The 23,174-nt window shown below is 39.4% G+C and overlaps 3 protein-coding genes across 3 annotated transcripts; 2 read left to right on the forward strand and 1 right to left on the reverse strand.

Moving 5' to 3' along the window:
* Positions 1 to 6,773: 6,773 nt before the first annotated feature.
* LOC145901812 (uncharacterized) lies at positions 6,774 to 13,475 on the forward strand. The gene is made up of 10 exons (XM_082989612.1): positions 6,774 to 7,051; positions 8,202 to 8,402; positions 9,479 to 9,676; positions 9,765 to 9,859; positions 10,079 to 10,308; positions 10,673 to 11,644; positions 11,945 to 12,122; positions 12,182 to 12,313; positions 12,514 to 12,744; positions 12,988 to 13,475. The coding sequence occupies exons 1-10, from the start codon at positions 6,977 to 6,979 to the stop codon at positions 13,229 to 13,231; spliced, it is 2,556 nt and encodes an 851-aa protein (XP_082845738.1). The 5' UTR covers positions 6,774 to 6,976; the 3' UTR covers positions 13,232 to 13,475.
* A 729-nt stretch (positions 13,476 to 14,204) lies between these two features.
* LOC145902106 (uncharacterized) lies at positions 14,205 to 21,559 on the forward strand. The gene is made up of 13 exons (XM_082989969.1): positions 14,205 to 14,344; positions 14,734 to 15,039; positions 15,312 to 15,370; positions 15,439 to 15,513; positions 15,584 to 15,648; positions 15,750 to 15,840; positions 16,329 to 16,474; positions 16,868 to 17,010; positions 17,427 to 17,514; positions 17,837 to 17,960; positions 18,413 to 18,564; positions 18,678 to 18,832; positions 19,258 to 21,559. The coding sequence occupies exons 2-13, from the start codon at positions 14,735 to 14,737 to the stop codon at positions 20,759 to 20,761; spliced, it is 2,907 nt and encodes a 968-aa protein (XP_082846095.1). The 5' UTR covers positions 14,205 to 14,344; position 14,734; the 3' UTR covers positions 20,762 to 21,559.
* A 674-nt stretch (positions 21,560 to 22,233) lies between these two features.
* Positions 22,234 to 22,679, reverse strand: LOC145903490 (cytochrome c oxidase subunit 6B1-like). Its single transcript, XM_082991573.1, has one exon. The coding sequence runs from the start codon at positions 22,600 to 22,602 to the stop codon at positions 22,345 to 22,347; it is 258 nt and encodes an 85-aa protein (XP_082847699.1). The 5' UTR covers positions 22,603 to 22,679; the 3' UTR covers positions 22,234 to 22,344.
* Between the last annotated feature and the right edge of the window lie 495 nt (positions 22,680 to 23,174).

The following is a 23,174-nucleotide window of genomic DNA, read 5'->3' on the forward strand; positions in this document are numbered from 1 at the left end:
GTAGCTCTTTGCCCACGAGAATGCTTTATTACTCACGGTACGAGATGATATTTGCTTCTACCTGGTACCGTAGGTAACAAGGCAGCATCGAGAAGCAACGACACAGTCATCTTTCCACTCTGTGACCCAACAAAATCCTAACAAGGCCCTAAACCTTTCGTGCCTATGCACCGGGTCGAGTTGAACGCTTATAATCAACGGGTTGCAGGGACTCAAGCACTTCTTTTTCCACACCACGTCAGCGCTTGAATCCATAGGATGCAAAGTGCTTGTCGATTCGGCCGGTCGCCAAACGCTTTATAGCATCACTAGGGCGGAAATGAATTCGCCTGCGATACTTCTATTTTCATTTCTTGGCCAGCGACTGAATATTTTCCGCTGTCCCGCGAACGACCGGTGGAGTCCTGGTAGAGCCAAGCAGGCAGCGCGGTAACTTTCGAGGACCGGAAGCAATAGGGCTTGGCGACGTCGTGTACTAGTCCGCCGCATATTCGCACTGCGTCATTCTGCCCTATTTGGCGGAAAATCGCGGCATATGCACTTGTTGAACGGTGATACACTGGTACTAAAGACTACTGTTGTACGCTGCTGTACGAACAAATGTCTTTCCCGTTTCGTGCAACTTGTTCATTACACCTGCTAGGCTACAGCTTGCTGATATTATGTTTATTGGGTTTGTTCATTACATGTGTTCACCGTCTTCAAAAAAATTTCTTTAGCAGAAACCCGCATCTATAATTTTGATAAAATAACTAATTAACTCCGCCGCTCAATGAATGCCAATGTTTAAAAATAAGTGTCAAGTCTTTACCATGGTGTAATTAATAATGACCTGTCAACTAAAGAATTTATTGCTAATACGTTAAAACTGGACCAACCAACACACTTGCATCGCTCAATGAAAGTGCATTGGATGGTGAATTTCCGCACTTTCCAGGCGATGAATGGGAGTCACGTCTTGCCATTCAATCCCCCCATCTCGCTGGCGCACAAGGAAACAGATTGTCAGCATAAGTTTGTCGGCAGCCTATTAGTATTCCAGTAATCAGGTTGGAGACTTACTGGCGCTATTTAAAAACGTGTTTCAATACCATAATGTGTTTAAAACAAGATCGTATCGCATTTGGCTTCCAGTCAAGATTCGTGTATGACGACCGAAACGTGGATCAAATAAACAGTTCTTTTTGCCGGAAGAGCTTTAAAGTTGGATGAAGGTTCATGGCTTAAACTCAAAGAGAATCTTTCAATTTTTCATTTTTGTTGGCAACTAAGTAAAGTTTTAGAACATTCTTATGCTCAAATATGCCGCCCGATGCACACAAACAACCTGTACAAGCAAAGCATAAATACTCAATAGAACACTTGCCAAGTATGTTCTGTATCTCTTGAGCAGACATGTATGTTTCAACATTTCCAATACTTTTCATTTTTATTCCGTTACACAGAACGTACCTGATTCCAAACTATAAAATATTTGACTGGTGTTCAAGTTTTTTCGAACTTCTGTATGTTCAGATCTTAAAAGTAGATAGCAATCTGAGGCTGAACATAAGCATGTCGCAGAGGTGACGACAGTCACGTGACCTCACATTCACAAGTCTTGTTCGTACCATTTTTGTACTTTCTTGCTCTAAGTAAACCCATTGTATCTTCCGACACGTTTGAGTCTATATCTCTCTACAGCAACATTCTTATTTATAAATCTTATACAACAAATCCGAACACGTCGTTGGACACAATGAGCAATGCTGAATACTATTTTTCTCCTCTCATAGCTTTACTTCGTGTCATTTACGCTGCTCACCATAAACCAACAGGCATTTTTACTGAAGGCGTGAATTAGCGTAATAGCATGACTAGCTACTGAAGCTATACTCATGGCGTCTGGGGCGCTCTGGCCTAAGTGGCCACACTTACGGACAGTTGTGCAAATACAGTCGCGGGAACCCGGCCTTTTTGAACAACCGGCTTCGATCCTTTGACAAATTTGTTGATTTCTTACTTCTATTAAGAGAAATAACACACACAATCGATTTTATATTAGTGAGTAACAGCTATTTGTGCAGATACCGCGTCGTACGTCAAAGTTAAACTGAAACAATGATAGGTACCAGGAACCAAAATAGTTGGCGGCAGTGCAAATTTCGGCTGTACTGCTTGTGCGATGCATAACAAATCCAACACTTTACATCTCGCCATATCTTACACACGTGCGTCCAAAAGGATTAAGATAATTTTTTAGACAAAGTGCAAAACCATACACCGAAGTTAAACATTTTTTCACAGTTAGTAATGTAAACTTTCTTGTTCAGCCCTTATACTTAAACCTACCTTTCAAATGACACCTCCAATGCAACACGTGGCTGCATGTGGGACCAAAACTGAGTTGAGCTGATCGCTCCTAATACCAGAGTGAAGCGCAAAAGACAATCGCCTCAGCAAATACTTCCTCTAAATTGGAAGGCGCAGGAAGAGGCATGTCGCTATGAGTCACTTTCTTCGATGGAAACCATGAAGCAGCCGGTGATACCATGCCTGATACCATGCTTGCTCAAAAACACAACATTTCCTAATGCTCTGTCTGATGCGTACTGATGCATGCTTGATGCAATGAATATAATAGTTTATGTTGGCAGTAATGTATAGGCTTAGTGTGATACTAAATACCATAAGTGCGTTAATAAAGGCTGGTAATAACTCTTCTGTGTGTGGTGTAACAGCTTTGCAAAAATTTCACAACACCAGGAAATTTTAAATTAAGATGAAGCCTTTAAAATACAATTCTATCGTATATGCATTCTGTACAACAAAATTAATTGTTTTATTTATTCTGATTCACAATGCGCGTTGCAACTATCTTTATTGACTATATTTACGACAAACGCATCCCTATTTCTATGTCACATTGATTCAACTTTTTCCCGCAAGGGGCGGTACAGGGCAAACTTGAATCGCCCAATATGCGCTTGTGTCTGAACAACGAGGAAACAAAATGTAGCGTAAATTGCCTTAAATGGGATTTTTATATTTTGGGCTAAGATGACATCATTTTCACGTACTTTTAAATGTATCTTTTTTATTTTCTCTTATTCCAAGCGCATATTGCCAGAATACATGTTGTACCACATTTAATAGCAATCCCAGCTTTTGTCACCTATCAAAGCAGCCTGTCTTACCGCTTTAGCAACAACATGTGTCAATGTATTTAGCTTGAATGCTAATTAGTTGCCCTTCGGCCTCGCAGGTTGGGAATAGTCAGCAGTAGCGTTGTTACTCGTTGAACTTGTTTACAACGTATGTCGCTGATGCGCAATCCTATTCCGCATTAGCGCTTCGGGATTTTGTGGTTTTGGTGACGTGAGGTTGTTTGGCCGACGTGCAGGCTGGGGAACGAACATGCCTGGATGCGTTACAGACGCACTTCCCAGCTGACAAAAGAGCAGTCGGCTATTTTTGTAGGAAACACTGTGTTCCAGCTGTGGCAGATATTGAGACGATACAACGTCCCTCGCGCGTTGGATTGGCAAAACCTAAATAGCGAGATGGAGCGATTTCGCGCAAAACTGCGGGTCGAGTTTCTCCCATAAAAGGTAACGACGGAGATTCCGACTAAAGCCTAGGTCGCGCACAGCAACGAAGGCGACAGACCGCGCGCGTGTAAAAGTTGCATGCACGTAAAACCACAGCGCGGGTGTCGCTGTTACTCCCTATGAAGTTTAGCAATGCCTAAGTAACAGTATCGCTTACTGTCTCTTAAAAAACGAATTACTTTTTCTGCAGTTATTTCATTGCACAGATAGAGTTGCAGATCAGTTTTCCGCAACAGACCTCACACAGACAGGTGGAAAATCAAAATATATAAAAACAGTTCAATCGTATCGTATCGCTATTAGGCCTATATCGCGGCGGGCGCGTTATTCTGTCAACGCGGCATTAATGAGTGTTCGTGAAAGTCAATAGCACGCCGGTATTTGAATACGAAAAGTCAAGTGCGTACGATTCTTGTTCTTTAAGGTTCAGTTGGGATAAATGACACTTTTAGGATCGACTTATTTCATCGTACCTCCCAAACCCCCAATTGACATACCACTAATGTGGGACGAAATTCGAGCTTCGAATCCAAATTGTTACTTCGCGGTGTCGGCGGCGTGAATTCCACGTACTATTTTGCGCACCGCTGATATTTGCTGACGGGTAGACTATTGAGACGCAGGATTTATGCGTCACATAACTACAAAAGTTTTGGTTCCAACGATCGCTTGTAAGGGAGGTCGGCATTGGGTGTCAAGGTATATAATTGTTCGTCGTATTTGCCGTTTGTTGATGTGAAACGTGAATTATGAATCTGACGTTCTTCAGGTGAAAAACAACAAATATACACCTTTTGTTTAAAAAAGATTGTATTTTCTGACGTGAAGTACGTGAGTATTTAAAGTTAGATTCACAAGTATATAGCAATCAGCGATTTATCTACTAAATACCTTAAAAATTAAGGCTGTAACTACTGCGAATAGATTGTTGCTGCGCCTAAAAAAGTTAAAATACATCGTCGAAATGACATCACTGCAGTTTTAAGTGCAAGTTCCTAAGATTTCCACCAGGGGAGTTGTGTGGTCACAGGAGAGATTAAAGAGCGCAAATTTTGGCATGTCGATAAATTAGCGATTATTTGGCTAATGCGACCAGAAAGGGATTTCGTGCTATGTAATAGACTCCTGGTTTCCTGTTTACGAGCTTCCACACAAGCGCAAGGGACTTTTTTGGTTAGTGCTTTAATGTCGATTGTTGTGTGGAACAAGGCAAATATGTGAGTTACATCAATCAAAACATTGTGGTAGTGAAAACAGTCCGATCCATTAAATTTGCGGAGATTTGGTCACAAACCAATTTGTTTGGTCATAAACCAAGGCCAGGTATTCCCAATTTGGCGTAAAGTGCTCACGAATACATGTAAGGCTGTTTCCAAAAATCTATACATCTCAATCCTCGCCAAGCGATTGAAGATGCCAAAATAAAAGGATCACGTTTTTTTACGCAAGTCGGCGATCCTTGGTTGAAGATAACCATTTAAGGTAGTTACGTTTCGAGAACGCTTCGATTGAACAAACACCGACGCAACTTCCAATCAGCGCCGTTGCGGCGTGTGCCGCGCACAAAGTTGCAACTTACGCCTGGAAGCGTCGATTGTTGCCGCAACAAACTACCAGTTAATTTCATTGAAATTTTTCCCAGCGAAGATCCATATTTAGCTCCAAACAGTGCTAAACATAGCGACCTGTCACTTGAAACATGATGAACGTAGGATAAGGCGACATAAGGTGTTTGTTCTTGCCGGTAAGAGCCTTTCGAAGCCATCATGTGCGCTGTATGATATGTGCTCGTGACGTAGAAAGACTGTTTGTTGTGAATCCAGCCACAGTTGTAACAGAAAGAGCACTGTCGTGCTATCTAAAGGCGTTGTATTTTGGTGAACCGAAATAATGAGTAAGGGATGGAAATTGTGATAGTCGAATGTTTTATGAAACAGTCAGATTGAAAATACTCAGTGGTAAGAAAGAATATCGGTTAGTTTGCATTGCCAGGTGATAATGGCAGTTAATATGCGAATTGGGTAATAATTTTTTACGTATGGAGAAGATATCTAGATATTGTTTGCCAAGTTTGGATGACAGATTACTGTATTCACCAGCTATAGACGAATGCGCATTAACCCGCGTTGGTATTGAAAGATAATTGAATTATCAAATTGACCATGCGGTCACTTGGCCTGTGCTGATCCTTAGAATAAATCTGCAACCTAAGACCACCCCTTGGGACTAACCTTCTGCAGGTTATGACCTCGTTTTGCGGGTCAGCCAGGTCTGAAATTATCCCATAGAGCGAGCCTGTGGTGACGTCGAAGTAGGGTGCTCAAACAATCCTCGCAGTGTCCCAGTCGCGAGTAAACGCGTCCCGGTTCGCACTAAGAGGCCTTCGTTTGCCGCAAACACGCGCACAATGGCGAGTTCTTTGGCGCGGGGCGATCAGAGATTCGGTGTCAGTTCTTACAGATGCAGAAGTGATTCGTGGTTGCGGAGGTTGGTAGCACGCGCTGCATGAGAGATGGTTAAGCACTGGGGACCGGTTGCTGCGTGATGAAAAGGGGCACGCAGAATCGTTTGAACTTAAGTGTTTATTGCTTTAATGCAGTAAACTATATATAACATCTCACAGAAAGTAATTCGTGTGATACCTAATTCCATTCATAAAGTAAACGTGCCGCCGCTTAGACTAATCAATTTTGACACAAAATCCACAGGCTTGTTAAAAACGAGACAAACGTGCGCGTAACCGCGCAGACCGAAGTAATATTGACGAATCAACACAGCGAGTTTGTGTTTGTCTTCGCTTGCGCCAGGCAAAATTCTCCAAATCGGCGACTGAAAGTCAAGGCTGAACAAAGAACGCTAGTACAGTGTTTAATGGCAGAAAGGGTGACGTGCGTTTATATGATGTGCAGTGACTGGCGCTCCGCGGGTCGGGATTAAAATCCAGTCGCTTAAAAGTTGGTAAAAAGGGTTTCCAGCTGAAAGAACTCGTTGAAGGAATGCTTTTGTAAGTGATTTTCTGCGACAAGGACAGAATGCGCTCCGAGCTAATTTTGCGCTCTAATAATTTGAGTAAATTTCTCGGCACGAATCAAACGCTTAGAAAAGTTCTGTGAGGTAGCTGATTACGTGACCTTTATTTTAAAGTTAGATATGCAGTTTCGCCAGATCATCACATATTATCCAATCTTCTACCACCCGTCACAGAGCTTTAGATGCAGGTTTGCTGATCATACAAAAACAACCAGTTTGTAGGAGTGTCTGGGCGTAGACGGTGGCCTAGACAAGCCCACCACACCGTGCTTGTTGTGATCACGGGACTTCAAACGTCAACACAAGTGCGTGGCTGTGGTTTTCTTACTGCTAGGACCCTTGGTCTCAGTAGCGACATGGGTAACATCCGATTGTTCCTGTGGATCGCTGTGGTCACTGCAATATCGTACGTTGCCCCAAACAGCGCCCAGGTAAGTGTTTGTCGGCAGAGTTAACTAGATTTTGTGTCATGTTTTTGCTATGTTAACCTTAAATATTTAACAGCACGTTCTGTGTTTACTAAAAATCCTTGATTGAAGTTTACGCTGTTAGTATTTGCTTCTTAAACCTAAACGTGCGGCAGGTAAAATTAGCAGAACAATATACTGATAAAGAATAACAATTAACAAAACAAGTGCAAAGAGCTCCAATTAATGCAAAATTTTCAACTGTTTTCTTGATGAAATACGAGCTTAAACGCGGCCGGAACGAAGTTTCTATAACAGAAAGCCGAAAGCGGAATGAAATATAAAAAGTTCATTTCGACACCACCAAGTCGATGTTTTTCGACCAGATAAATGTCACCAACTGCAACCCACGCCCGTGAATTACATCAATGTGGCGTTGTTTGACATTTTGAGTTTATTTTCACATCCGCCAGAGGCCGAAAACTTTCTGCGTCAGAATAACTTGGGACGAAAAGTTATCAAATGTCACGTCCATAAAGTTTATTTTGTGTAGTAAACAGGCTGATGTAATGGATTTGTCGAAACGGCATTGGATATATACGTTATCAGCCGATCATCGTTGCTACGAAAATTGTGGTTTGGTATGTTGCTGGAACTCGCGTGTGGTCGAACACCAGTGCTTAAAATGTCAAACAATAAACAACTACCCGAGATACAGCATACGTAGGGTAACCAAATAAGTACACAAAAACGCATACACAAAATACATAAAAAGTCTTATATAATGTCACGGAAGAATGTTGCAAACAAAAAGAATTAACCCCAGCCTATATCGTGATATTGTCACGTACAGCAAGTTTAATTGTGGTAACTGTGTCATGCTCATCATTGCCGATAAGGAGCCACGGAGTTTACTTAGTATAGGAGTGCCGAAGTCCGGCCGGACTGAGTCTATTGCTCAATAGCAATTGCAAATATTTGAGTTTTATTAGCTGCATAACCAAACAACCAAAGCACAGTAGGTGTTGAACAATGAAATGTTAAACAATCAAAAACAACTTCAACCGAAGGAATATCGTTGTTATAAAATGCATTATTGCCGTCGCTAGGGAGTGAACTTTATATAATATAACATTACTGTCTAAATTCAAATGCATATATTTTACATTTTCAGAATGCTCTTTCTGAAGGCCAAATACGCTCAGTCTCAGTGGGTTCAGACTGCCAATGTAGTTGTATTCTTAAACCTGTGGACCTGGGACCCTGTCCAAGAAGACCACGAAGACGAAATGTTCGATACACTGTCGACACCGTGTCGGGCGGCTCTGACTGCCGGTGTTCGTGCTTCGCCCCCGTGCCAACTGACACTTGTCAGGTTTGTGGTTTGACATTGCTGAAGAATGATGTCTGTTGTTTTTGGATTGGCGCAAACACACAGAGGCTGTGCAATATTTCCCCTGTGCACACGTCATGTAACTGATAATCAGATGTATTACATTATACGATCGTAGCACTCTGTATGTACAACCACTTGAAATAATTGTGGAAAGTAAAACGTTAATTGTAATAGTGATGATGCTCTAAGGAAAATAATGATCCCTTTTTGTTTTTTACATTTTGCGTAATCGATATCACAGATCATGCTGAGAAAAAAGAACAAAGGCAAGTTCGCGTTTCGCATCAGAACAATTCCATTTATTCGATAAATGATAAGAATTCTTTAAGGTTAAAACGCAACGAAGACGATATCTAATCTTTTGAATTGTAGGCCTAATTTTTTGAACATCTTGTATTTGTTGAGTTCTACGCTGCCGACATGCGGGGAGCTCTGACAAAAAACAGAGTTCACTGTCTATTGTGCGTTTATATACTTGTAAGACTACAGACGGTTAAGTGTTTGCAAACAATTCTGTTTAGGATTGCACTCATTTAAAAGCTTTGTACATCGTTGCATAAAGCCGTGCTATACTTGCTTATTTGAACAAGCTCTGGGATAAATCAAATTAGTATCCTGGTAATCTGCTCGACTGTTTGTTAAACTCACCGCAACTGAAGCGCGCTCATGTTTTGGGGTTGCTATTGATCCGGAAAATTCACGGTTCTTTTGTGTGCTTAAGGGTCTTCCACGTTCTCGAACGCGGCCGGCTTGGGGCGCATCTGTTACCTAAACCGCGTTACGGTTTTGCATTAACATCATGGTTTGTGTTTAAACCTAACCATCTTTGGGCATTGGAGTGCAGCTTTAGAGCTTCAAGTTCGTGCGCATAGTTTGGTAAATTGTCGCTACAGGTCGTTGATGCTCATGGCATTAAAATACCGAATAGTGCTGTTAACTGGAGTTTCTACCTATATCTACTTTTACTTTTTTTTTCACACACAGATAAGCTGGAAACAATAACTCCAGACACGCCGCTATGCTTTTGAACAGATTTGTTTTTCAATTTTACGTAGTTGCCAAAAGAATCGGACGATACAGACGCTTCACCCATCGTTTCACGTGATTTCAAATCGACATATCGGGCAATTACGTCATCGGACAGGAAAATAATCCAGTCGAGGTTGAAGACCATAGAAAACGCTTTGCGGCAGTTGGAAAAGACTTTGTTGGGCGATAATATTGATGTCTCGTCGCCATCCAATCCATCCAAGGTATACGACAATTAGTGCAAATGAATTTTGTTTAAGTGGAAATGTACTTTAACCAAAATTCACATTAAAACACATGTGCTTTTTTTAGGTTGGCGAAATATCGACAATAAAGGATGCCCACAATACGACCAAAGTTGAGCTGGGTACAATACGCAACAAGACGAGCGAGCAACAAATCAACAGGTTTGGCGAAGGTTCAACGTAATAAATCGTACCAACTCTGTCTGTCTGTCGAGTAACACATTAAAATTCTTCATCATTTTACATGTGGTGTGATAAAGAGCTTTCACGCGTATTTTTGTTGAACATAATTATCTGACAGTGCGAACCGACAAACTATTTAAGATTTGTAATTTTGTTTGTAAAAAGAATCACTGAAAACCTTTGTTTTTAAAATTACAGAAACAAACCCGTGGACAACGACATACCGCCTGAGGGAAACAGAACGACGAACGAATCTCAACCCCTTGAAAATAACGACTCCATCTATGACTTTTTAGACCAATTCGAATTGTTTCACAGCAACACGACGACTGGTGATACAGACTTAGTGACAAACGCTTTAAAAACCACGGCAGAAACACCAGTAACAACAAATCCTGAAACAAACCAATTGAAAGTGTCTGAAGAAGGTAAAATTTGCTGCACAACAGAAGACAGTTCAATAAAGTTTACCTCAGTAATTTCAACGCCTATGTTGACATACACAAGTCACATGGGTTTGCAAGCTAACAAAGTTTGAATAAAGTCATAGGTAAAAATAAAGCCCTTTTCAGCATACAAGTTGCAGCTAGATCACGTCCCTGGTTCGAACATGCGACCATTCGCACTCCAGGACATTTTTTGGATGACTTGAACCCAAAAAAAGTGACAAAGAACAAAAAAATAACTTTAACTATGGGGCAATATCAGCATATATAAAAAAAAATTACGTGCACATTATCTAATCGAAAATATTGATTATGGAACATTGCCAAACACTCTTTGTTTTGACAGACTCAAACATGCCTCTCGTGCACCCTCCAGTGGTAAACCCTGGTCATGCGGACAAAGTCACCCCAGGCGTTAAACCTCCAAAACACAAGCCAACCATATCTCCCGGTACACACAACGAAGGCGCCGCTCAACGAACCTCCCCTGTCGTTTTCACTGTTGTTAACACAACGTCAGAAAGCGTTATGACAACGACCGATGTCACTCCCTTGAGACTGTCAACACTAACTTTAAGTACCGATGCGCTAACGCAGTCAACTACACAATATTCGACAAAAGCGGAATCTATGCCAAAGACCGTGGCCAACGTCTCTACTGGACAACCTGTTAAAAATAGCACGTTCACAAACGGACGTGTTCATTTTATTCCTTACCGCGACCATGATTTTGACGTCATCTCTGCCGATCAAGATGACGCAAAAACCGGTGACGCATTGACCGAGGATAAGTACAGCTACGAGTACGACGACGACAAGGAGGTGGTCAACACGCCACAGTCGTCGCTCGTAAGTGGAACGGAAGTTAAAAAGGGAGTCGATGAGTTTGACGTTGGCACACACAAAAGATCAACCACCAGTTCATCAGTTCACGTTACAACTGCTCCAGCACTTGCCACAGAAATTAATACAACTCGTAATAAAACAACACAGTCTACAAAGACTGAAGTGTCGCCCACCACTTCTTCCAGCACATCTCTTGATCATCAGCAAATAACATCGTTTCAATCAAAGAATGCGGATGCTATGTTAACCACATCCTCCACAACTTATTCTACAACCGGCACACCGACCACCACAGCTTCAGGTGGGTCGGTTACACGTATTGAAAGCGGTGATGGTGACTTGAAGTCGAGTTATTATTCTACCGTGGACGACGACGAAAACATTTATCCAACAGATGAGGATGATGTTTATTTCGATTACGAAGAGGAAACTACCACGGTCGCCACAACAACCACCGCAAGTCCGCCGGAAGGTGAGCGTTTGTTTAGATCTGTGGTCGTGTGTAGGTTGTAAGTAATAGAGTTCCCTTGGTATGGTTGTTAAACCGATAAAGGTTTCGGAAAAAAAAAATTAATATTTGTAGTTAGTTTACTAGTTTCAGAGAGGTTTTATGTTGCTGTTGCTTCCAGGCATATTATATTTTAATAATTTGTTCTTTTGGCACAATTAAACGTAACTTTTCAGAGAGGTATATGTTTTATCCAAAAGAAATTGTAGGGGGCCATATGTACAGTTTCATCGATTTCTCCATGTTTCTTATATTTGCATTCAGCTCGTTGTGGAACACTTTATAATCTCTCCGTTCCACATCTGATTCACGACTTTGGTCGGCGGGAGGGTAATTGGTTGGTGGACCCACTCGCCGCTGGAGTCATGAGAGGAAAAATCTACGTGACCAACTTTTACTACGGCAACACTTTGATCGAATTTGATTCCATGGCAAAATTCAAGTAATTTAAAATCTATTTCGTGGCCAAATTTATCGCTGACGTTTTTTCCGATTATGCAGGAAGTTTCGTTGGAGTCATTCTCACATGCTCCCGTACAGTTGGATAGGTACCGGCCACATCGTATACAATGGATCTTTTTACTATAACCGCGCCTTTTCGCGAAACATCATCAAATACGATCTAAAGAAAAGGTTTGATAAACTTAAAATTATCTTAAAACTAGCCATTTAGTTTTGTTCCAGAAGCCAAATTCGCATGTATAGTGATATTGCATAACACCAAGTGGTATCATTTTACTAAGCGCCCATTCGCGAAAAAGGTTATTGTACCTTACATGACGTAACCCATACAGCCTCATGTATACGCATACAGTATAATTGATTGTCATCAGGTTCGTCAGTGCATGGGGGCATTTGCGCAACGCTGTGTATGATTCGACGACCCCGTTTACGTGGCGGGGACACACCATGGTGCACATGGCTGCAGATGAATCCGGTTTATGGGTGATATACGCCGCGTACAGCGACTTTGGGCGCCATCCAAACTCGCAGCACTACGTCGTAAACAAAATCAATCCGGTCGATTTGCAGACAATTCACAGCTGGAGAACGCCAATACGAAGGTATTATTACGTTTTTATTAGCATTACGGAGTAGGACATTACATATTTTAAGAAGTGCGTTGACGTATCTTTCGCAAATGACGTAACAAATGTGTTGTAGCCTATATCCCCAAAATTACAATTCCAGTACAAACACAAAATTGGTGTTGGCAAAGCAATATCTTGTTTGATGCAATAAATCCCACCTAACGAATTGCTGCGTCATTAAGCAGAGTTATGTTTCAACTTTACGTTGTATTATAGGAGAGGTATATCCCACCTTTTTATCATTTGCGGTGTGGTATATGCTACTGACCGCTACGACTCTCGTCGGGCTCGCATCACACATGCATTCGACACTCACACTGGCGTGCGTCGATTCCTCTTCATTCCTTTTCTCAACCAATTCGGTTACAACGTGCAGTTGCTCTACAATCCCGCGGAGAAACGTCTGTACTCGTGGGACAAAGGACATCAAGTGCTCTACGACATTAATTTTACTTACTGACAAGTCTTTGAAGCGTTCCTTTCATTGTTGAAATGCATTCTGTGTGCTGGGCCAAGAGTTATTTCGCTGGGCGATGGCTTAAAGGTGTCCAAACAAAGTTAATACCGAACCAAGTGCGCATGTGCTTTGTGTGACGATGTACTACAAGCCCAAAACCACATTTACTTTGTAGTTATATTTATTTTCATATTTGCGCAAAGAGGTTTATTTGGCAACATGTGGTGTTGAAATGCAAAATAAATACTTTTCCAATAGAAATGCAAAAAGTCCAATATTTTTTTTGTTTTGTAGTATGTAAAAAAGATTGAATCACAAGGTACAGATGTCAAATAGGTAATGCTTACTGGCTACACATAGAAATAAGCCATCATCAGTAACAATCTTTCAATAGTTTTGTTTCTGTGACCAATCTTCAGAAAACATAAACTATCACATATTTCGATCGACATCAAAACCTATATCGCTACTTCTTAGTTGGCGTCTTTTGTTTGCAACGAAGTGATACGGACAGTGGCGCAGCCGGCCCGAGATTTGGCAAAGGTTAACTGCCTTATGGATTCGGGCCAGAAATAGTCCCTCCCCTGCTACACTCGGATGCTCCTAATTCGTTTGCAGCACACCAAACTTTTAAGTCAGTTTAAGAATTAAAAAGAAACAACAGGTGGTCCTGGTTAGGTGAACAAATTGCTTTGATTCGGGGCTACTGTTATTTCCGAACGGTGTTTTTTAATTGGTGTCATTAAGGAAATTGCAGTGGTAGTCTTTGACATTTTTAAATCAAATTTCCCGCGGCGCACCTGAACCCGCTTCACGGTACACAGTTCGAGAAACCCTGCTTTTAGATGTCCAATGTATGCATGCTGTCACCAAGCGTACATATTTATTTGTTTTGTTTTACGTTATATGTCGCTAGTGAGCGATAGTATTGAGACAACGCTGTTGTCAATCCCCAATGGAAATAAGTTCGGCAGAAGTAAACAGGGTAATCCGACAGATGGAAGCGCCATTCGGGAGATGTGTTCGGTTCCGACACTGTGCTGTATTATAAAAAATAGATCAGAAGAACATCAGTGGAGAACTGTCAAGATTGTAAGTAGTTGGTACATGACGAAGGTATGTTATTTTATTTTGTAGATTGTCAGAAAATTTAGTACGATGTGTTGTATTGATAACCTAGCTAGAAATATAGTATTGTTGTACTTAACGCAGGCAGATTTCAAACAGTACGGCCATGAACCAAACTCATAACCTAACTGCCATCAACTGTAAACTCATCAAATTTTGCTGCTTCAACATTTTGGACGTTTGAAATTACATGTAAAAAAAACAGGGCATGGAAACTTTTACATTTGTTCAAAATAAATAGTATGTAAATTGAAACATGTGATTTTATCAGTTATGATATAGGTATTGGGATATCATTTTATTAAAATAAGGTAATTACTGTGTATGTGATGGAAACTGCTTGGTCATCACAAATATTTTTTACATTGCTTTCTCAGAATGAATGACCAGCAGGAATCTGCAACTAAATCTCAACCTGCTAAACATGAAGATTTGCAAAAGATCACCGGCCAAAAGTCTCTCACTTCAATGTCTTCATATGAGTCGGATTCAGGAGTTATAAACCGGATGCCAAATATGACAACCCAGTATGAACAGACCCATTTTCTAAAAAAGTCTGACGATGATGACGATACTTCGCTAAGATCCACACCTGCTGGTGAAGCTTTGCTTACTGGTGAATCCCCACTCGAACAAAATGGTTTGAAAAACAATCAGAGTATGGATCGAAGCTATCCACACCGGTAATATAAATTCCTACAAATATATATATTTCGCCTGTCTACACTTCAAACAAACGACTTAGATTAATTGCAGGAATTGTTAGAAAATCTATTACTATGCCTTTGTTGGCCATTAAGAAAAAAGGGGTTCAAAGTATACAAACTTTCACGTTTTAATTGTTATAATTTTGTTTCATTGAAATAGTTAAATTAGCTCTGTTGTCTAGTCCACGAAATGTGTATATAACTTAAAACAACTGCATTCATAATAAACCAGATTTGGTACTTCACAGATGTGAGGAAATTTCTTTATTGAACAAGGAAGTCAACAGTAAAGAACCAGAGGATAATGGCAAGTGGTGTTTATGCCAATTTTCAAAGTTATCAAACTTGATTGGTGATTTTTTTGTTTGGTTTTAGGCTATGGAAATGATGAAATTGATGCTGTACCAACAAGGTCGGAGAGAAAACTTTCCAAAGACAGTCAAATTCCAAGTAAATATGCCACTAAGGATTTTTTTAAGAAAAGCTCGGTGATACTTTAAACAGGATTTGTTTCTTTTAGATAAGATTACACCGCAGGTAACACCTTCTGAATCTTCAAACCCTTCTCATGTGGAAGACAATCAGGTATTTATATTTTTTTGTGTTTAATTGACAGTCCTGTAGAAGATATGGAATTGTGTTAATGGATATAAGATGTGGAAAAATATAATTTGTTTATATTTTAGGACAACCTATGCTGCCAAACCTTCTTTGCTCTATTTGAATGGAAAAAAATTCTTGAGAAGTTTTCTGCTGTAGACATATTTTTTGCATCAGGTACGGGTATATTGTTTACAAGTAGTTATATTGTTAAAAGGTAAAACGTTTCACAATATTTTCTAGTTAGTTAGTCATGCTGGAAATGTAATGCACCTTTATGTCAAAAAACTGCATTGATTAGACTTAAGGAATTTTGGGCTGTTATGATGTCATGTTTTGGCATAAGTTGTTATGCAACGAGACAAATGTGTATGACATGTCTGTGCAGATCCATTTCGGTACATAAATTATTGAATAATGTTGGGTTTTATACAAAGAGAGGGGACAACAGTACACTGACAGTTTAGCTGCAGGCTGTGTAGTTAATCAAAAACACTGCTGTGCCAATTAATGCCGTCATGTTGCATTAACCCCCAATATTACATTTTACATTGTTTTGGTATTGCTGGAACATGGTTATCCTATATGGGACTAAAAATGCACAAAATATAATAAAGTGACATTGGTGGTTGTCTAGACGTTTAACATATGCTTTCTGTTTACAGTTTCTGTTGGATTTTATATTTTTGACATTGTGACCGACATACTTAACGCCTACTCTTACTATGACAAGCAATCAGAAAACAAAGATAATCTTCTCTACTTTTGGTTGACGGCTGTGTTGATTGTTGTGCCTTCAATAATATCACAAGTGAGTCCATGGAAAATGCTTAACTGCTATTGTCGTATTGGTAATGCATGACTGGAACATAAATAATTGATGAGTCTAGCCGTAGTGTGTCCTAGCATTTCTGTGCAATTGATAAGATCTCAAGGAAGCTACCAAGATATTCTGCACACACAATTCCTTGAAAAGTCCTTGATTTCAACATTTGCTTTTCATGAAATTAAATTTTTCAACTGTCATTTGTAACACATGTCGGGGTAAATAATAATTACATTACCATGATGACTCATTAAACCAATTAATGAAAATGTGGTATGTTGTTAATTACTTTGATGAACATTTAAAATGACAAACTTTTTGTTTGCACACGACTGGTCATTGTGATTGCAAATATATTTATTGATCTGTATTTAAAAGGCATTTTCCCTTTGGTGGGAGGCAGAAGACGAGACACTTATTCGAAAACAACGCCAAGAACAAGGAAGGAACCAAGGCCATTCTTTTTGCTACTGGTTCTTAATTGCCCAAATGCACATATTTCAAATTGCCCCCTTGTTTAGGTAAGTTGTGTTATTTGTAAACTAGATGTTTTTACTTGTCATTTGAAACAAAGGCAAATTCAGCCTGATCTTTTCAACTCTATTTATTTTATTTTTTGTACAAAATAACAATTAAAAAAAATTACCTTCATCAGGCCCATTTTTAAATTATATTGAAATTATTGTAAATGTCTAACTCTACTTTTGTCGGAACATCATTTTCGTTAAACTTATTTATCACAAACCTAAAGGCAATAGATGGTCCTTTTCAACATAGATGGTCCTTCTGTCTGTGTGGTACTATTGCAGACTCATCAAGAAAATTAAGACCACATAATATGTATTGATTTTAGTTGAAACCCGGGTTCACAGAGAACAATCACTCTATGCTTTTGTTAATACTTGTGCATGTGGATTAATCTCTGATATTTAAACAGATACCTACGTGCCACATATTTCGGATTGAAGTCTCGTATTGAAGAACAAAAGAAAAACACTCATAAAGAAATCTTCTACGATAATAAAGTAAAATATACCTGTTTAGGCATTGTAACCATGCATAGAATGAAATAACAGAATTAAAATTTATTGTTGACAGTCAGTTACTTATGTTGGTATTCATAGTGTCTCCATTGCATTTTTTATTTATTAAGTTTTATAAAACAGCTTACAACCATAAAATAATAAGTTTGACAGTCAAACCCAAAGTCTCCATTGCATTTTTCATCCACATGTCTGCACGCTTTAAATCATTTGGTGGCACAAATCATGCAACAACTCATTTTGTGGTGTAGGTTTGCTGCAACAGCATGCAGTGATTTTAATTACGAAACACTTTCTTTTGCAGTGGAAATATGAATACTGTGATGTCAGCTTCCTGCGCTTGTTTGAATCTTTTCTGGAGTCAGCCCCTCAACTGGTTCTGCAGATCTATATTATGGTCACTACAAGGCAAACACCATTTATTACAGGTTGGTCACCAATTTGTGACATGTTAGTTACCAATTAAACGATATTGCATTACATGCCCGATACTGATAGCGGTGTGTTAATGTTCGTTGTTAAGCTAATGATTATGTTTTACCAAACTTATGCACCAAAATTTGAAGTTTAGTTGTTGTCATGTATGTTTGGAATCACAACTTTGGTTATGATTTATTTTATCCATGTAAACACCAACCCAATTGAAAAATGGTACTTGTTTTGTTAAACAATTTTTTGTTTGTCTGAAGCTTACACAATTTTTTGTCTTTGAAAAACCTTTAAAACAATTCCTATTCCTGAAAACAAAGGTTGTTTAATGAAGGGCTTCTTAGTCCATACAAATTTCATAACATTCCTGGAACCTTTTCTGGCTGATATTAAGACATAGCATGTTTTGGAAAACCTGTTCATATTTCTTTATACTGCTTCTGTTTCACAGTAATGTCATGCCTTGGCTCGTGGGGGGGATTGTCGATGGCTTTTTTGAGTTTTCAGCGTGCCCTGAGAAACTCACGAAAAGACAAAAAGCAAATTTCCATTGTTGGCAGCATTTTTCTTGTTCTCTACAGATCTTGTACTATTTTGTCTAGGGTAAGTGAAAAATAAAGTGCTAAATAAGTTTTATAAAGATACCATGTTAGTTTGGTTGTCCTGGTGCTTGTTTATGGCTACATCTTGATGTGAAACTTTGATTTCTTCTGCAGGTTTTTGCACTAGCTCTCCTGCTAAATGTCCATATTTGGGCATGGCTGGGTCTTTTTATTGTCCACTGGGGCCTAATGACCGGTTGGATCATTCTACAGGGAACCAACTTTTGTCAGTCAAAAGTGAAAGAAATTGTTTATGACATAGTAATTGGGTAAGTGTTTAATTTCCTGCATAAAATGAACCCGGTTTGGTGACCAATGACCTTTATAACTACACCCTTATTTTTGCTAATTTCAAATTCAGTTGCTGATTAGTAATGCTGTTAATTTATTACAATGTTAAAACTGGTAAGGACACTATTCAAGATTTAATGTGTGGTTTGTTCCAATAATAGCTGTCTTTTAATCATGGATTTTCACAGTGTTTGCTAGTAAACAGGATTTATTCTCCTATAGCCTGTCTTTGATTTGAAAACATGTGAATAACTAAATCAATATTTTTACTACCTTTGTATTAACTAACACTTTTAAGTACATTTCAAAACTGATGTTTTATGATACTAGACCTTTAAGGCTTTGTAGTAACGCACCAGAAACACTCATAACTGCTAATTCCAGTGTTATATTGCTTTTTCAGGTTTTGCTACAACTTTGCATACCTCAATGTGACTGGCAAACGAAGCAACAAGTACCGCATGACAGTTTTCTACATCGTAATGTTGATAGAAAACTGTGTGTGTGCTGGTATTTGGATGAAATATCGTCATGGTGGTGGAAGTTTAATTGACGCCCTTATGGGAAGCAGTCTGGTAAAATATGGAGAAGAATTCTTGACCCAAGATGTAGCTCTGACAATTGTTGTCCTTATTCCTTCAAGTTTTATTCTTGGTATACTTTTCATGTTGCTTTACTATACGTTTTTCCATCCTACTACCGGTGACTTGCCTTGCTGCAAAGAGGGCCAAGAAACAACCAAAGAGGAGAGCGAAGTTGAAACGGCTCCAAACAATTCTTGCGTGGAAATGCGGACCCACAGCGTTCGCACTTACCGGAAAAGCGAAACATTCCGCTCCTGGCCGAGCGGAAGTGTTAACCTGGATGAGACCTCGGGCCAAGCAAGGCCAGCGCGTCCAAAATCTGAAGTGATCGAAAGTAGCGCTTCCTCTTTATTCGACGAACCGAAGCCAGCGCAAACTGTGGCAACGACGCAACCCGTGGAGGTAAATTCATCTTACAGTTCCTGTTACTCGCTTAGACATGACGATGTGACGACCTTCAATCGTGGCACAACAGGACAGGCCATTGTTGCTTATTCCACACAAATACGCGACTCTGGTGAGACGACAGTTTATCCACAAAAAGGGGTGGTCACACACACACAGGAAAACGAAGTAAAGCGTTTGAAAGTCGAACTTCTTATCCAGGAGAAAAAGAGACAAAAGCGAGAGCTTGAAAAAACGCTCATGCAACTAAGTTTGAAACCACACTCGTCACCGCAAGCCACTAAGTCTCCACAATCCCCCACTGAGGAATTGTTTAACAGAAAAGAAAGAGCGAAACTGTTGGCAGTCACAGAACCGTCGTCGTCTTATTCGAGACCTTCGAGTCGTCAATCGCTGCTATCGTCACCTGTAGCCGTGCCTATGTCTGATCGGCCAATGTCTTCAGTGACGGAAAGACCTGTCAAGAAACCACTGCCGCCATCGCCTCTCACGCACAGCAGCAATGAAACAAAGCTCAGTTTCACAAACCAGCCTTCTGCCTGTCATTCCTCTCCCAGCTCAAGAACTTTAGCTTTTCACCGAAAGCGTTTAAACAGCGAAGAAACAAATTTACAATCAACCAGTATGTTTAATATGGGCGCTATGCCAGCGAAGTGTGGAACTTTTCCAAGGTGCTCCAGACGTCAAGACCTCAGTACGCCGAGCCGATCCGCGCAGAGCAGTACATTGAAGACCATTCGTGAAAACAAATTAACCATGCATTCCTCTGGCGGCAGTCGAGATTATAGCGCGTCTTTGTCAAACATAGCAATCAAACAACAACTAGGGGGTAGTTTAAAAAAGACCAAGGTACCTCGTGCTATGAGCTTTACTGTTTCCAAAAATGAGCAAGTAATATCCATAGAAAGTACGCTATGAACTAAGGTTTAATGAAGTTAGATTTGTTGTTAATTGCTCTCCAAACCTAATGGTGTCTTAACTTACTTGATAGTGTTGCCATTACTGTTAACAATGTATGACACTGCAACATTAAAAAGTAATTCTTAGATTTTAAAACTAAACTGTGCAATTGTCCAATGCAGTAATGGCATTTAAAACTTGTTTTCCATTTGCGAAACAATTGGAGGTTTGTGGTGTTCTATTGTGCAATTTGTTTGCGACCTGCACAGTATTACCAGCACAATACATCGTAGTAACAGATCTTATGGATGGTTTAGGCAATATGTTGTTACACTGTGGGATTGTGGGTATTATTGTGGCAACAGCTGCTTCTGTATGTGTACTATTGCCATGGCATTTTTATTTTACCGAACAACCCTCATAATTTTACTAATTGTTTTATGTGTATTGTTTTTTTACTATCATCACTGTTCAGCCATAATTTCTCCATCTGTGTTTTGTATTGTAACAGTTCCACATGTGTAACTAAAAGGCGTAACTTTGTGCACATCAACAAAACATGTATTATAGTCATACAAAAAGTGGTGGCATTAGAAAGGTTATTGTTAATACATTGACAATCCCAATTACACAACTATTTATTAAAAAGGTGAAATGACAACTAAGGGTGCTTATGATTTCTGGCAAGTTTGTAAGACTTTTACACCTGCCATGCTTTTGTTCAATCTATTGTTTTTCCTTGTAACATGCGAAATGACTTTTCAAGCTATCATGATTAAACAAAATAGTACAGCTGCATAACACCTGTAATTTAAATCTGCACTGTTGTGTATAAAATATAAAAGTTTGAACAAGCTTATTTTTTATATGATGGCTGTCAAAAGTTAGTTGGAACATTATCTAATAAATACGGCAATTTAAGTTGTACATTTCCACGGAGCCCAGATGTTTGTCAAACCAGTATTTCCACATTTGTGTTCCAGGGTGAATAACAAAAATGTAATCAAGTCATTTTATGGATAAATATTTTTAGGTGATAAATTGGAAAGATGTTCTCGGGCTTTGCTTGCACAATATTTAGTTTTTGATTTGGTTTGAGCTACAGGGTCAGAAAAATTGGTGTTTTTTGCTGACTATTTGAAAAGGTCTTCATAGTTGATTATGACGTATAAAAGCCCAAAATATGCACTATTAGATTTGCTAAATATATCATGACAAAATTACACAAAATAAGGACAATATTGTTCTTGTATAATTATGCTACGTATTTTTAACATCTTTTGTCAAATGTGTATATTCTTCATTCTTAGATATGTTGTTTAGGTGGCAGATAAACAATTGTTTTTTGCTTGATTATAATTTTGTCCGCCAACAAATGTGTAATATGGAACACGCGTGACTACACAACGGTTGCTGCACCCTCAATTTAAAGATCTTATTAAACTGACAAACTTTATACCTAAAAATGTTAGCCTTGCTTTGCTAAACAGTTTCTACACTTGGAATAAAAGTTTATTACTATTGTTAATCTTTCCGGTTACCAGAAATTTGAAAAACCAATTTACAGCAACAGAAAATCCAGTGATAATTTCATATATTGTTTAAAGCTTGCCAGGGAAAACTCCTTCTTCCCTCCACGAGTCGAACCTTTCAACCCACTCACTGGGACAGAGTGATTGATAGCACAGTTTGAAATAATCGCACTGGTTGGTATCTTTTCCCTTTTCGGACATAATGGTGTTGCATCTATGAAAATCCACGTAGTCCTGGAAGCAGTGGCGAGCCTGATTTGTTTGCGGAAATCGCGGATCAAATGGCGCTGTGCGAAAGAACTTGATTCTTTCCTCCATTGAAGCCATTATCGTTAACTTTCAGTTTGCACAGCTTATCAAAAATAACTTTGTATTTGGTTCTCGTACGTGACTGTTGTCTCTCGAAAAATAAACCAAGGTGAATTATATTTACTGCTGTCGCGTGTCGTGTGTCGTGTGTCGCGAAGTACGAAGTTATGATTATAAAAAGTCATGCAAGTTTTTGGGCCAATGGAATTGTATTAATACAACTGGGTTTTGGTAGATTGCTAAATTAACTATTGTAAACTCGCTATAGAATTTACCACAGTGCAATTGTTAATTATTGGGTTGTATTAAAGTTACCAAAGCATTCCATACTCACATTAAAACGAATATAAATTTCACTGAGGCAGAAAGAAATAATTTAGATGTTGCGTATTGTATTGGGACAGGATACCGAGTCCCCCCCCCCCCTTTTGCCTTTTTGGCCTTTTCACGCTTTAGTAGTTATCGTCGTGTTTACGTTTTACGTACTTGTCCTGATAAAGGTTGGTTGGATAACGACTGAAACGTGATGCGACCAAAAGAGCTTTGAATTTATTGAACAGAGTACAGAAGGTCATTCGTTAGATTCGTTA

This window comes from Ascidia mentula, chromosome 5, assembly GCF_947561715.1.
Source record: "Ascidia mentula chromosome 5, kaAscMent1.1, whole genome shotgun sequence".
Taxonomy (NCBI): Eukaryota; Metazoa; Chordata; class Ascidiacea; order Phlebobranchia; family Ascidiidae; genus Ascidia; species Ascidia mentula.